Genomic DNA, 15,138 nt, shown 5'->3' with positions numbered 1-15,138 from the left:
CCAGTGGAAAAACATCTTTGCTTCATGTGGAGTTCAAATCTGGTTAGCTTTGATCAGCACAGCCTGTGGTAGACCTCTAAAACCGACTACGAACCAGAAAACTGATTTCTGCGTGCAGCACATCCTTCACTGCCCACATTTCAAGGTAGGCAAAGGTCACTCGCCTGCAGTAGCGTATGTGTGACTGTGCCCTGAAGCAGTTCTCCAGTAGTTTAGTATTGCATTTCCGTAATGTCGAGTGACTCACAAGAGATCGATTGAAATAAATGTGGTCAAAATCAAAGCAGCAGAGGTCCAGAAACACTAGATGCTACTTTTTTCCGATCATTTCCCAAGGCATCATTTCATTAGACCCTCCCTCCCCTGTTAAACGCACATATCAGAATTCAGCAGAAGACATAAGAGACAAGATTTACATTAAGCGCGATTGTATGCCGTCCGGAGAAGACAGCATATTTTCTGCAATTTCCCAGCTTGGGATCAATAAAGTATATCTATCTATCTATCTATCTATCTATCTATCTATCTATCTATCTATCTAAGTGAAAACGTCCATATGGGTGAACCAAGAGGGGCTTTGATAAATATATACCTGTAGTGTGTAAACCAAGATAACCACTGCAGACATCATCAGGTGTTATTTTCTCAGACTTGATGAAGACATACAGTATACAACCGTCAATAGTAGTTAATGACAGTTAATAATAGTTAATGAGTAGTAAACTGACAGTTTATTTGTCCTAAAATGAGATGTTATCCTTGTGACCTCCTTTGCTAACCTGTTTTGGATAGTAATAAACGTTGATGGTGAGAAAAAGCACATCACACAAATGTATAATTGTACAGATATTTTATATTGCGATTAATGTGCATTTAAATATCATCATCATACATTTATCAGTTGAATTTAAAGTGAAAGTGAGATGTTTATCTTGCAAAGCTGGTCAGTTACTAAATCTGAAATAATCACAAAATTATCACTGAAAATAAGTAAAATTGTATCTGTAGAGTTCAGATACAATTTTGTAAGTCAACTTACAGGACTGTTTCTGAAGAAGAGATAAACGACACATTATAGCTGTGACATTATTGAAAACGTCTTGGGGTTTTTTTCTCTAATGGATCATATGCTCCCTCCATACACATGCCCTGTCCATTTGAATACAATTATCAGATACTCCAGTCTGATTAGATTGTATGACTGTGTATTGCCTTGTTTGTTTAACTACCATTTGTTGGTGAAACAGTTTATTTTCTTTTATGTTGTAACCGGTTGGCTGATTAAATATGTGATTTTTCTTTATCTCTCATTTCGTTTGCATGTGTCTTGATACTTGTTCAAATTCATCCTGGCAATATCACTTGACTTGTGCCATGACTTTTGATCCTACACATTTTGCCATGGTAACCATATCATTCCTGTCCCCCCTCCTCCCCGCCCACATCCTCGTCCTCTGTCTTTCGTCTGACTCGCCCGAATAAAAGTTCCCATGATGCACGGTGCCACCACCTCCACTGTTTCGTCGGCTTCGACCCCAGTCACCAATGTTCCTTTCGCTGAATCTGCCGCCTCGAATCAGGTTTGCTCTTTCATTTCAGTTCTCTTTTATTTTAGCTCAAGAGGTTCTGAGTCCTGTTCATAGTCTTCTTTCATCAGGTTAAAGAAACACCTGCCTGTAGTGTCAGATGTATTATGTTCGCATTTCATCCGTCTTCACTTTTCAGTCTGTTGTGATGTGAGCAAATGAAAACAGAATTTATTCTGAGAGGAATCTCAAAATAGGTAACTGTTTTCATCTAAAAGTTGTAGTTTGGTGTAGAACCACCGTCTGTCACAGTCTTCTTCGTCTATGGACATACAGTTTGTGGTCTGGTATCGACAACCTTCCCTCCCTTAAATGCTTTTCGTCTTCTTTTTACGGATTTCCCCTTCACATACAGTCTTTATTTGCCTTCTATCACATAGATTGGGCCTCTGGCTGAGCTATATAGGAAAAAATACTTAGTTTCTATAATTTGTATTTACTTTAAGGAGTTTAAGGAACCACCGATCAAATTTCATTGCAACATGGTTTTGCAATGAAATGGAGAGTTTCACTGTCCTATTATGGCGTGAGTGTTTTTTATTTATTTACCTGGACTAAAGAAGGAAATTTAGAAGGAAAATCTTATTCCACATAATTTGTCAGCTTTTTTTTTAACTGTCAAATCTTGTACAGCTCTGGTAATATAATGGCTGCTGGCAGCTATTTTCCATGATAGTTATTCAGAATACGTTGCAGCTTGCAAAGTGGTAGTTATTTGACTTTTATTCTAAGAAAAAAATGTCTTTATTATAAATATTTTGCAGAGTCCTCTACTGCAGGTTACTATTTTGAAGATCTTTGTATCATTGGGAATTCACTGTTCCTCCTCTCACCCCTCCCTTTCTCTCTTCCAGTAGACCCCTCTGAGCTTCTGACTCCTGATCCAGTGGAGCTTCAGTGCGTTCCCATGGAAACCCATTTCTGTCCAGTCCCCAAACTGCTGGTGGCGGCTCCAGTGGCGCTAAACTCAGTAAGCCTTTCCCGAAACCCCAGTTAAAGTCCCTGAAGCCTGCGCACTACAAGGGCGGTCAACTTTCTGAATGCAGCAAACATGTGCCTCACCTACAGTGCACACTGACTGAGTGGCAATGTGAAACTTCTTAATAAGATAGAATGAAAGTAGGAAAGCTGCGATGGTTCACGCAATACAAGCCTGGACGTATTACTGTTGCTTTAAAGCAGCCATCCTGATGCATACTGACTTGATCAGGCTGAGCAATAGAGCTCCCTCATTCTTACAGCCATACATGCCAACACCTTAAAAGTGCACACACACACACACACAACCACACACACGCATACACACACATTTAAGACTACATGCCCTTTATGGGTTGGAGCCATCACATGAGGCGATCCAACACATTTGACTGTTCCAAAGTCAGAAACTCTGAAAAGCAAATTCTGGAAATTCAGACCCGCTGCTGGTCTACAAGCAGTACATGTTGTCAAAATGAAAGAGTGTTTCATATCTTGTCATGTTTACGTTTCAAGATGGCTAAAAATGTAACATTTGTGTTGTTCTACGTCTACCATTCAGTTTGTTCTCATGGTCTCATCTTGCCTGATGAAACGTCAATGAGTTGTTGTTAATTTGTTTGTGCCTTTGATTTATCTGCTCAGCTGCAGAGGAGACTACGTTTCCCAAAAGAATTCAAAACACTTAATAGCATACGTTGAAAGATTTTCTTGTTTGCGATCAAAGGCAATATCTGTTGTTACAAAAATACTGTGTATTAGCCTATTATTGTAAAAAAAAAAAAAATCTAGTAATTACAGTGATTGCAACTTTAAATTTATATTGTTTCGTAAATGTTCAGTATGATTGAATCAGTTTTTGTCCCCGGTTTCATAGTCAGTTTCTGATACTGACTGGATAATTTTCATGTAATGCAACAACCTTAAAAGATACAAATCTACAGAGTGACATACAATTAGGATACAGTCACTTCTACACTAAAGGGGCTGAGCTGATAGATTTTTAAGAATGTGGCTCTCAATTTCTTGATTTAAGAAACAAACTGCCTTAAAGCAGGTGAGGTCATTGTTCTCTATGTGAAGGCCTGTCTCTGTAAAACTCTACCAGTCATAAACCAGACAGCTGAAATTATTAAAACTGTTGAATCTGAGTGATGAGGTATCTTTAGCCATGATGTCTGATCAGTGATTGTTTCGTGGTTGTGAAGGGTGATTGTCTAATGATTGAAAAGGAAGATTTTTGTTTGTCCTGTTTCCTCCATGATTTGATATCCAAACATGGTGTAAAAGAATGACAATCTACAGGCGGACTCATGTTGATTTCTTATTACAACCCTGCCACAAAACAATATGTCTGAGGGTCAGATCTAAGATTACAGACTTTTATAATTGGCATCTCTCAAACTTTTACACCTGATGTCAGAGTTACTGCACAAGCTGGAAGCAGGATTTGTTTTCTGATGTTGTGCCTAAAGTCTGTGTGCCAAGTGGTGGTATATGCAAGGAGATGCCCCATTTAATGCAATACATGAATAATTCCTCCAAATAAGTATCTCCCTCTCAAACGCAGAGATGTATTTTAGAAAGGCAGTTTCTTTCTGTAATTGTCTCCTTTAATAATCCAAAAGCCGATTGAATAAGTGGCACAAGATTTTTATGTTTTATGGCTCTTCAGGGAGAAAGCTTAGAACTTGAAAATGTCCTGTCTGACTTTATAATGTGTCGTTTTTTCTACTGATGTGCCCTTTTTGTCAAAAGCCAGAGTCTGAATATGGCAGCCACAGTTGTTATAACCAGAACTGAGTTATGGTAAAGCCAGGAGATGGGGGAATAAATCACTCGTTTGATGTCTGATGGAAAAAAAAAAAATTATAAACCAGTTGGATGTCCAAATGTCTGTAAGGAACCTCTCTGTAGGCGTATAAAATTGAACATAACAGCTTTGGAAACTGGACTGAAATCACTTTTATCCAAATTCAAATGTGCCTCTTTCAAGTCTCCTCAAACCACCACTGTCAATACACTGTAAGAACAGACCAGTGCTCAAAGATAGATGTGTTATTTGGTACATTATTATAATAGTAAATCACATCTGTAGTTTCTTCTCTGAGACAGCTGTGCTGTCTGATCGTTTATGTAAAGAAATAAATCAGTGAGTTGTGTGCATACATAAGTGTGTTGAAAGAGAAAATGAATCACACATTTGGTTAGTTGTAAATGCTGCAGATATTATGGCATCTCCCACTGAGCATTATTCATTTTAAATAATGTTATTGTGTCGTGAATGTATCTAATGCAAAAACTCAACACATGCCCCTCTAAAAGACTGGCATGTTGAAATGTAATGATTCACTATATATAGACTATTTCTGAGGTCACATAGGTACCATGCTGATGCTGTGTTAAGACATATTAAAGTATGTGTATTGTTATATAGATTTATATTTAATGTCAATGGGTGGTGTGACTACTTTTAGAAATGTCTTTCACTCTCAGAAAGGGTAGAGCAGAATTGTGCTTCTTGAAGTACAAATGTACACCATACAAGTACATTACAGTACCATCTCTTGTTAGTCAGTTTTTGTCCCCCTTCTTTTAAAAGTACCCAAAGTGCTCAAAATGCAAACAATGGTAAATATAAACATTCGGAAATATTGAGAAAATCTGCATGTTTTGCTTTTTTTTTTGGCATTCTTTCCTTTTTCACATGACGTGGATCGGCCAGTTCTCTCCTGTACTGCAGTCCTTGTTTCTGTTAAAGAAAAACTTTGGTATCTTTCCGCCTGAACCCTATTTTCCCATGTTTTTGTGTCTAAGTGACTAACGGAGACAACACTTTTTGAAATTGGTCTAGTATGGAGTGAGGGGACTGCAGCCACAAAACTGGCTACAACGTAATCCTTATGGGCAATTGAGCACCCTCAAAGTACGTCCACTAAAAGTGCTTGTTTTTGCCACTTACAGTCTCAGATATTATTATAGGTGTCTGACAATAATATAGAAAGGACCCTATAGAAATAGACCTTTTGGTGAAAGAGTCAGATCCTTTTTGTTTTACCAGAAACAGCAGTTATATCACTCTGTTCAAAGTGACCAGACCACATTGTCTTTCCATTGTTCAAACAGTGAAAACAAGTCTGGTTTGGTTGAATACATTCTTAATTAACTATAGAGTTATATGTCAAAATATAACTCCACGTAGGAGGGAGATCAGGAGAGGAATATTTTAACATCTAATTGTTTAATAATAACAATCGGAGCCTATCAGTGGCAAATACAAGCACGTTTAGTGGTTGTACATTAATGGTGCCCAATTTCCCATAAGGATAACGTTGCAGCCGCCTCACTCCATACTGGACCAATTCCAAAAATTGTTGTCCCTATTAGTCACTTGGACACAGAAACAAAGGGAAAATAGGGTCTACGTTTAAAAATATCAAACTAATCTATCTTTAACTCCAATGTCTTGGTCTGGGGAGGCTGTATACAGACGTAACAGTGTAGACAGGCCATCCAGTAGGAGATGCTAGTGCTGCAACATGGATGTAATCGGCTTCCAACCATTAACACTGCAAACTGTGTTCAATAGAGGCAAGTTGGAAGCAGCACCTCCTGGGATTTACCCTGAGATTGGATGGATTAATGTGTTTTTACCTGTTACAATCTGGGTGCCCCAATCAATGTGCTACCCTAACTGTAGCAATTGTACCTTAAGTTCACGTTGAATTGGTATAAATGTGTCCCTTAAAGGAACAGTATGCTTATTCACTTTCTTTCCCAGTTAGAAGAGAGATTGATACTGCTCTTATGTTTTTGTGGTGTGTGAGTGTGTGATTTGAAGCTCGAACCAGCAACCAATTAGCTTAGCACAAAGACTGAAAACAGGGAAACAGCTACCCTGGAATTGTCTAAAACACTAATCAACACTTCCTAAGCTCACTAGTTAATAGACATTGTATCTTGTTTGTTTAATCAGAACACAGAAAAAGTAAAAATGACAGTTTGTAGCTTCAGCGTGAGTTCCGTATTGGAACTGTGAGCAGTTACATTCTGGAATCTTCGTGGTGAGGTTGCCAGGCAACCTTCAGTAGAGATTCTGGGTGTTTATCAGCCTAATTTATTAATTTATCGGCCAATAATAAGTAATTTTTATAAACACATAACATTAACCAAAGAATCTTATATACATATATAGATACGGATCTCTTACATCAGTTTGTTTCCAGTCTTTATGTTAAGCTAAGATAACTGTCTCCTGGCTCAAGCGTCATATTTACCGTACAGACATGAGAGTGATCAGTCTTCTATCTAACCCTCAAAATAATTGTTTCCAAAAATGTTGAAGTATATAAATTTTTACACTACATGGTGGATTAAATAGTACATAACCCATTATATGCCATTTATAATACATCTGTAAAGAAATTTACTTTTTGGTATAGACACGTACTTCTCCTTTACCTTTTGAGTGTGTTGAGCAGCTACATTTTCTTTGAAGAATTTGAACAGAAATGTTCCTCTCCTACTCGATGAAATTGATGATTAGAATGTCCAGACAAATGAGTTTGTCTAAATCTTACAGCTTTGAAAGACTAGCTTTGTCCAGCCAAGAAAAAAACCCCTCTCTCTAGCCTTCGTCTCCTCCCCCCTTTACATCATTATGCCTTCACTAACTGTTGTCCAGCTGGGAAAAAAAACAGAATACTTGATTAATAAATTGTGCCTCTTGAGGGCATTTGAATTTTTAAGTACATTTCAATGTACACCGTGTATTGATGCACAAGAGCATGTTAGTTAGGGGATTTGTGGTGTGGTGCGAGAAAAATTAGGTCTTACCTCTTTCCCTTTCTCGTTCTCTTGCACTTGATTTCCTTTAGGCCTCATTGTATTTTTCCCATACAGTCAGGAATCATTTTCTCTGGAATATGCAAAATGCTCTGATCATTGTGAGCAGTGACCAGATCCTTTAGCATGTGGACAGTTAATTCAGTCCTGAGCATACTTCTGTTGTCCGGGGCGCAAACAAAGGGCCTTATTTCTCGATCACTGTATAAAGATGTGATAGCTGTGTATGAAAGTGACATGTATTAATGGTAAGTTAAGCTTTTTTTTTTTTAATCTGACATTAAAAAAAAAAACACAGCATGAAAATAAAAAAACTCATTTATACATAGTTAATAGTTTGTGTAGACCAACAAGAAAAAATATATATGAAAATCATTTGTATACAATGATGGAGTCATTGTTAATGGTAATAGTTGCTGTTGCTGTGGCAACAAAATGACAACATGGCTACCTTTCTATTATCCTAATTGTGAATTTTTTCACATTCATTGAAATAACATACAACACTAACTTATTCAAAAAGGGAATGTCTTAGTTTGTCTTGTTATTGCGACGTGATTAAATATTTTGTATGGAAAACATAAAACCTTGTAATATCCAAAGGTCCTTAGGGGAGATCAGGTGTTTATTTTGTTTTGTTTATTTGACCTTAATTGTTTGTTTTTTGTTCTTGTACATGGTGTTTTTGAGAAATAAGAATGGACTTTGGCTTTTAAAAGCTAACACCTATCTGTCAGGGAGGTAAAGAGGCTTTTGGACTAATTGAAAGATCTTCATCTTTTTCTGTAAAATCAAACTAGTCAGTAATCCTCACTGCTCACCTCTTGCAGACTGGACGGCCCTCGCTCAGTTTCCTCTGTACGTAGAGGTGAGCTTTCATTAGTGAGTTCTGTTTCAGTTTTGGCCAAGAAGGTGGTCCAGAGGCCTCTTCCTGCCCAGCTGTGCTGGGTGATGTCGATCCTTGCTGAGGTGTATACGAATGTGTGATGTTCACCTTGTTTGCACTTATGTACATAACTATGTCAAAATACTCAAAATTTATTTTGAATAAATATAGATAAAAGAGTTGATTAAAAAATCAAATCAATGTATTGTTAATGATATAAGTATGTCTATAATTTTATTACTGTATAAAAAGATTGCTTTGAGGGATCTGTCTTTTGTTTGTTTGCTAGAGCCCTGTTCTTTGCCAAGCATGACATTGCCTAGCTGTAAACCATAAATGGTTTGCTTTAAAAAAGCTTTTTTCTGTTTATTTAGTGGGACATTTTCGGTTCAGTGATATGATATCAAACAAGAGAGGTGGATTAGAAGAAATAGTCAGTCTGGAACAAATGTAATAAGCCAGTACTAACCTGTAATGTTCATCATGAATACACAAGTGCAGGTGCAGTCTTCTCTCCAGTAATGCACCAAAATAAAGCACAGAGTAGCTCCACCTGCAGGCTGAAAGGCAAAAGGAGGAGCAGATATACAAATCAGACTATAGAAGGACATGGACGTGAGATGTGTTCACAGGGTTTTAAATTCACCTTCATTTTGTCATTTTGTAAAATGAGTTATTCTTTGCCTCTCTGTTGTCATTATCCAAAACAACAATAAATCTGAATTCTCCTCAGGATTTTAGTCCAAATTGCAAACAACCTGGTTTTCCGATGTTATTCTTGCAGCAGCAGCAACATCCGTACGCAACGCTGTTCCTTCAGATTTGGACATGTGATGCTCTTCAATTGCTATTAAAGCCAGCGATTTTGTTGCCATGGCACTTGTCCTAGTGGTGGATTGACTGAGTCATTCTGGTGAATCGGTTCACAGCCCTCTGACTCCACATGTGGTGAAAAGTACATGTGGGGTGGACTTAACATACTGCGGGTTTCCAGTCACCAACAAGTGAATAAGATTGTGATTTTGTTTTGAAATTGATTCATTGTTACCATTATTTTTAAAACATTTCTGTTGTAATTGTGCCTTTATCATGCAAGGTGTAGTTTTCCTGTTTATGTTCTACATTTAGATTGACATAAAATAGCACATGTATTGAGTGTGTGTAAAACTTATCCCTTTATTTAAAATCCTTCATTGGTGACTCATTATTAAATTGGGTACAATGACTGACTGAATGATAACCTGTGGAAGATGATGAGGGCCAAAGACTGTTCAGGACTAAGCCATATGAAAAACTCTCTCTGACACTCTAGGACAGACTTGAAAGTGACTGCTGTTTCTTAGTCATCTATCGTTTCACTCTGTTTTCTGCTTGTGGTGCTTGTATGTGCTGCTGTGCTACATGCCAATTTATTTTGCCGTGTATAGCTATTAAAAGTAAGTTACTGTGCCTATGATGAGTTCTGCGATTTCTGTTTGACCTTTAATAAAACTCATAATTGTGATCCTCTTGTGGTGTGTTTTGTTGTCCGTTATCACTTTAAAACAATATTTTATTTCCTGAACTGTGAGGTTTTTTACCTGCGCATGACTTGTAAAAGGAGAGATTTTGGTATGATGATTATGTATGAGACTAAATCAAACAACTGTTTTTTCATTTTAAAAGTACTTTTTTACATCCTCAAAGAAAACAAAACGAAACAAAAACATAAAATATATATTTAATACATTTTGTAGAGTAACTTAATAACATGTTGAAAATCACTGATTGCAGTTTCAAAGTTTCATGTCTGTTGCATCTGTAACCACACTCAATGTCACGGTGTACCCTGGAGTACGTGTCTTCATCACTGTAACAAGGTGAGAGAAGGTAATCTGCTGGGGACAGCAAAAATATGATTTCAGCTCATGTTTGAGAATGGCTACAATGGAGAGGTAAATTATATCACTTCCTGTGACACATCTGGTCACCGAAATGAGATGATTTAAACTTTCATAAATGAGGTAAAGGCAGAATCACTAATTATTATCATTAAGCAAAATAGAGAAATACATTTACCACTTATCATAATATATTATAATAATACATTTTACATATTTTTTTAAGATTAGTACTCTGCCTTTGTTTATTGGTGACAGTAAAGATACAAACAGGGAACATAGAGAGAGAGAGAGAAAGGATTGTATCCGTGTAATCCAAGCAGGAACATTGCAGTTACAACAACAGTTGTATTTTATTGCATGAAGTCGATCAAAACATCTGACCAGTAAATGGTAAAATACATACATTTGAAATTAAAAGTTTTACAGTTCCTGATATTCTGAAGTAGCTAATTAACATATCCAAATACGGACTATCATGAGATTAACTTTTGCATGGGGTCAAATTAAACTGTTTACAGCACTTGTGCAGCGTCTCCGGCATTTAGAGATCCTTTCTGTAGAGAAAAGGCTTTTATTCTGAAAACAGACCCACCGGAAGTCTTGTTGTCGTTGGCGGAAACGAGGCTGTTAGCTTCAGGAAATCAGTTGGTGGAAAAAGCTTTTCTTTCTGTATCAAACTGCAGCCAGTGGACCCGCGGGTTGTCCATCGACAGCACGGAACCAGAACCAGAACCAGAACCAGAACCAGGCCCGGACCCAGACGGACAGAATCAACGCTGCGTTTTGCGACACCGGTGTGTGTGTGTGTGTGTGTGTGTGTGTGTGTGTGTGTGTGTGTGTGTGTGAACTGGCATGCTGTCTGCAGGGGAAGTGTAATGTGTATTACTCTGACTTGCTGTCTGTAGCTGGACAGCAGGTCTGTACGCGGTCCACGGTCCCGGTCCCGGTCCCGGTCCCGGTCCCGGTCTGTCAGGTGGGACGTGAAAAGGCTCGAGAGGATGGGACGGCGTGAATTCAGCCAGACGCGAGCTAACGTTAGCTTCAACGCTAGCTAACACCGGAGTTAACGTGAACGTCAACTTTAGCTAACGCTAGGCAACGCACGAAAAACAACGAGCATGAGCGCTCGGGTTCGTGTGAATGAATAGGAGTTATTTTATATCGCCTTACGTTTGTCACTTCGCTTGTTTAGCTCTTTAAAAAAAAAAAAAGGCCCGATGAATGTGTGTGGAGCGAGTATAGCTGTGTAGCTAAGTGTTTAGCTGCTACGTTAGCCTGCCTCGACAGCCCCAATGAAAGAATATAAAGTGGTCGTACTGGGCAGCGGCGGCGTCGGCAAGTCCGCGCTGACCGTCCAGTTTGTCACCGGCACCTTCATCGAGAAATACGACCCCACCATCGAGGACTTCTACCGAAAGGAGATCGAGGTGGACTCGTCGCCCTCTGTGCTGGAGATCCTCGACACAGCGGGGACGGAGCAGTTCGCCTCCATGAGAGACCTGTACATAAAGAACGGACAGGGGTTCATCCTGGTCTACAGCCTGGTCAACCAGCAGTCGTTCCAGGTACCTGAACACACCTTTACTTAATCAGGGCGTTTGAATGTGTTGGTTTTTGAGCTGTGGTTCATGTAGTGTGTGCTGCTTTCTCCAGAGCCCTGCGACATTAAAGTCAGTGCTGCTGTAGTGAGCTTGGTGTTGAATTGTTCTGTGGGAACTGGATTGTTAAACAATCATTGAGTCCACGCTGCACTGTGTTTGTGACAGTAGAGGAAAACAGTGCCTCTAAAATAGGAAGATAACAGCCTGAACTATCGGACACATCTTTGACTCATCTTTACCAAAACTTTTCAATCTGACCAAACTATGTAATAGAAAACTTAAATTAACAGCAAATTAAAGTTGAAACTAGAAAATTACCATAATCTACAGGTTTAATAAAGGCAGCATTACTTATGATGCAAGACAGTGTATCACAATATATGCTGTAATCCTAATTTCCATACTACATATAATTATATATATAATAATGTAATGTATTGTATTGTAATTGTTTACTGTTGGTATACATTTAAAAAAAAAAAAGTTGAAAGTGCTTGAATGTTTTCTACTAACAGGAAATGATGCAATACCAAAAATGAAACAGGGACTTTGTAGTGTCATTGCCACTTAAAGTTTATAAAGGAAAAGGAAAATGATTCTTTATTTGTAAACTAAAATCAGCTGTTTGACCACCATACTTGTTTATTAAAACTTTTTATTGTTGTACGTCTGCATTTAGTTTTTATATTCTGTCATCAATAGCGCTCTACAAACTTAATACAAGTAAGCATACTGATTGTTTATAACTTTATCAAACTGCTCTGCATTGACAATCTACTACGATAAAGTTTGTAGTATGGAAATATTAGCATACTGATTATTGGCAAACCACACACTAAGATCCTCTCCCTCTTCATCTTCAGGACATCAGACCAATGCGAGACCAAATAGTGCGAGTGAAGCGCTTCGAGAAGGTGCCGTTGATCCTGGTCGGGAACAAAGTCGACCTGGAATCTGAGCGCGAGGTTCCGGGGTCGGATGGACGAGCTCTGGCTCAAGAGTGGGGCTGCCCTTTTATTGAAACTTCTGCCAAGAGCAAGACTATGGTGGACGAGCTGTTTGCAGAGATCGTCCGACAGATGAATTATTCCACACTGCCAGAGAAGCAGGAACAGTGCTGCACAGCCTGTGTGGTACAGTGAGGAAAGAGGTACGAGCTCTGCCATTCCTATCTTCCTTTTGCATGGTTGCATTCATACTCGGGCTGTGCCAGAGACCTCACGAGCACAGCACAGTTGGCCGCTCACTAATTTTACAAAATGTGATAAAATGTCCCTGCAGTGCCTGTGTAAAAATGGTTCACAAGCTGAGGAGAAATGTGACACATGGATGACTGTGTGGCGTTTCAGTGCAGTGTAAGGGAGAGGAGAGGTTTGTTGGAAGTGAGAAAGACGAGTGGGTGGTGCTGCTCCGCACAAACCGTTGGTTTAGCTTGTTATCATAAGATCGCAGAAAGTATGTGGCATGAAGAACACAACTGTATGAGCAGCTCGGGGGCCGGGAGGGGAAAAGACCCCAAAGAGTAGCTAGTAACGAAGCAGACAGTCCTGTGAGTGAAGAAAGAGGATGTGACATCCTGAAAAAGAAATTATGTTCCAAAACAGGAAGTTCACTTTAGATTCTGTGGCAGATGTTGCCTGTGTTAGTCACTGCTCACACTGAGGATGCTACTTTTAGCCATTTAAACTTGTTGTATTAATAACCTGTTTTGTCTTTTCTTTCTCTTTCTTTAAAAAAAAAAAAAAAAGATACATCATTTGTCTGGATCACCACAAGGATTTTGATGAACCAGGGGACAACACGACTTTTGATCCTACTGACAAAAACGTATCACTACTGGTAACAACTTTCTGTTCAAGGTGGTTTCTGACTGTCTGTCACAGAGCATCTGACAGGAAAGACGTCGGCCCTATTTTTGATATCATAACTGTTCAAAGACGTTTCTGCTGCAACCTTTACGGCCTTTGCAATGACCCGGGACGGAGTCAACAGACAGACTTGTAATGAGCGAAAACGGCCATCTGTGAATTTCAGTCTTTTATTTTTTCCCCTTTTAGTCGGAAGTATCTCTGAAATAATAAGCAGGAGTGTTTGTGAAGTTGCAGCTTCTTTTTAAAGCTGCTTTAATCACTATTATATACTTTATTATTACTTGTATTATGTCTAAAGTTTGGAATTTGACAAAGTATTTCATATTATTGAAACATTTTGACTTTTAAGCATGCATACTTCAACCAGTTGGCTGCCCAGGTATACTGCTCGCTTTATTTTGAAAATCTTGTCTAAAATAGTTCTTCTAAGTGACACAAACCGCAGAGTGTGTGCTACAGTTTGACTTTTTTTAGCTTCAGGAAACTTAGACAGGATGTGTGACTTTGTGGATTAAACCGGCACCGTTTTCATCAAGGGACGGTCACCTTATCCGCCAGTCCACACCACCACCGCCCCGTGGTTCAAGTATTCAGCTTTTTATCATCGCAGTAGCCTGAAGCAGCTAAACTCATCTGAAAACATGCATGCTCAAAATTGAAAATGTTCTACTAAATCAACTTGAAGTGATAAGAAAGAGCCATTTTACTGTTTTTAGCCGGAATTCTGTCAGTCTTTACAAGGCATGAATCACATGGACGCAGGTCTTCCATTTTGAGTTTCCTCGAGGAGTCTCTGTGGGAGAATGATTTTGGAACGACCAAAGGAAGCTCACAGTGCATATTTGTGTTTGACTACATGACGTGTGTCGCTTTAAATTCAGGAGACGCTGATTTCTTGTCATCAAATAACTCGCTGCATTGTGGTTTGATAAAAGTTCTGGCACAGTTAATCAGATTTAACTTTGTATTTTTCTTTTTCTTATAGTAACCTATTTATTAAAAACTAATGACATGGGTAGCCAGTTTTAAACATTTAATTTTATACTAGTTTTTGCTTTTTGTGACTTTTCAGGATATATGGTACATTGTTCTTTTGGGTTTTTGTTTTTTGAAGCTGAGGATTTAACAGAGCCTTAAATAATTTCTGTTGCACCCTGGTCTCATGTCTCTTTTATTTCCTTCAAAGATAAACAGCTGTCATCTTTTGGTAATAAAAATGCTGGCCTTTTAGTTACAGTATTATCTTTTGATTGATGCAGAGCCAGTTCTGTGTGACCAAAGCTAGTTTTCTGACCTTGATCTTTTTACTAACTGGTAACATAATCAGCCAAGTTCAGTTTTCACGGCACATTTTTGCCACTAGTCATGTGCCGTGCTTCACCACACTCAGAAACCAATCTTCTATAGCAGTGTTTCTTAAACTTCTTACACCGTGTACCACCTCAAAAAATATACTCCAAATACCACCATTATGAGCAACATTAAAAA

The 15,138-nt window shown here is 38.6% G+C and overlaps 2 protein-coding genes across 10 annotated transcripts in view; both read left to right on the top strand.

Annotated features, from left to right (window-relative positions):
- The window catches only part of mbnl3 (muscleblind-like splicing regulator 3), a 33,751-nt gene extending 23,952 nt beyond the window's left edge, over positions 1 to 9,799 (top strand). For 5 of the 9 annotated variants that reach the window (XM_051421132.1, XM_051421131.1, XM_051421135.1 and 2 more), the window contains one exon: positions 2,441 to 9,799. In XM_051421132.1, coding sequence (XP_051277092.1) covers positions 2,441 to 2,583 — 143 coding nt within the window. In that variant the 3' untranslated portion in view covers positions 2,584 to 9,799. Of the gene's footprint in view, positions 1 to 4; positions 146 to 1,485; positions 1,581 to 2,440 lie in introns of those variants that run through there. The other 4 variants (XM_051421139.1, XM_051421134.1, XR_007887335.1 and 1 more) reach the window with 3 other exon arrangements.
- A 979-nt stretch (positions 9,800 to 10,778) lies between these two features.
- Positions 10,779 to 14,802, top strand: rap2c (RAP2C, member of RAS oncogene family). The gene is made up of 3 exons (XM_051420488.1): positions 10,779 to 11,743; positions 12,643 to 12,929; positions 13,528 to 14,802. The coding sequence occupies exons 1-2, from the start codon at positions 11,471 to 11,473 to the stop codon at positions 12,919 to 12,921; spliced, it is 552 nt and encodes a 183-aa protein (XP_051276448.1). The 5' UTR covers positions 10,779 to 11,470; the 3' UTR covers positions 12,922 to 12,929; positions 13,528 to 14,802.
- The last annotated feature ends 336 nt before the right edge of the window (positions 14,803 to 15,138 follow it).

The sequence above is a fragment of the Dicentrarchus labrax genome, unplaced genomic scaffold (assembly GCF_905237075.1).
Source record: "Dicentrarchus labrax unplaced genomic scaffold, dlabrax2021, whole genome shotgun sequence".
Taxonomy (NCBI): domain Eukaryota; kingdom Metazoa; phylum Chordata; class Actinopteri; family Moronidae; genus Dicentrarchus; species Dicentrarchus labrax.
This window is presented reverse-complemented; position numbering and strand designations above follow the sequence as displayed.

What these genes read in the sequence shown, in the direction of transcription:
- rap2c (XM_051420488.1), top strand. Translation starts at nt 11,471, where the DNA reads ATGAAAGAATATAAAGTGGTCGTACTGGGCAGCGGCGGCGTCGGCAAG. An exon ending in TCAACCAGCAGTCGTTCCAG is followed by an intron (nt 11,744 to 12,642) that starts GTACCTGAACAC and finishes CTTCATCTTCAG; the next exon opens with GACATCAGACCAATGCGAGA.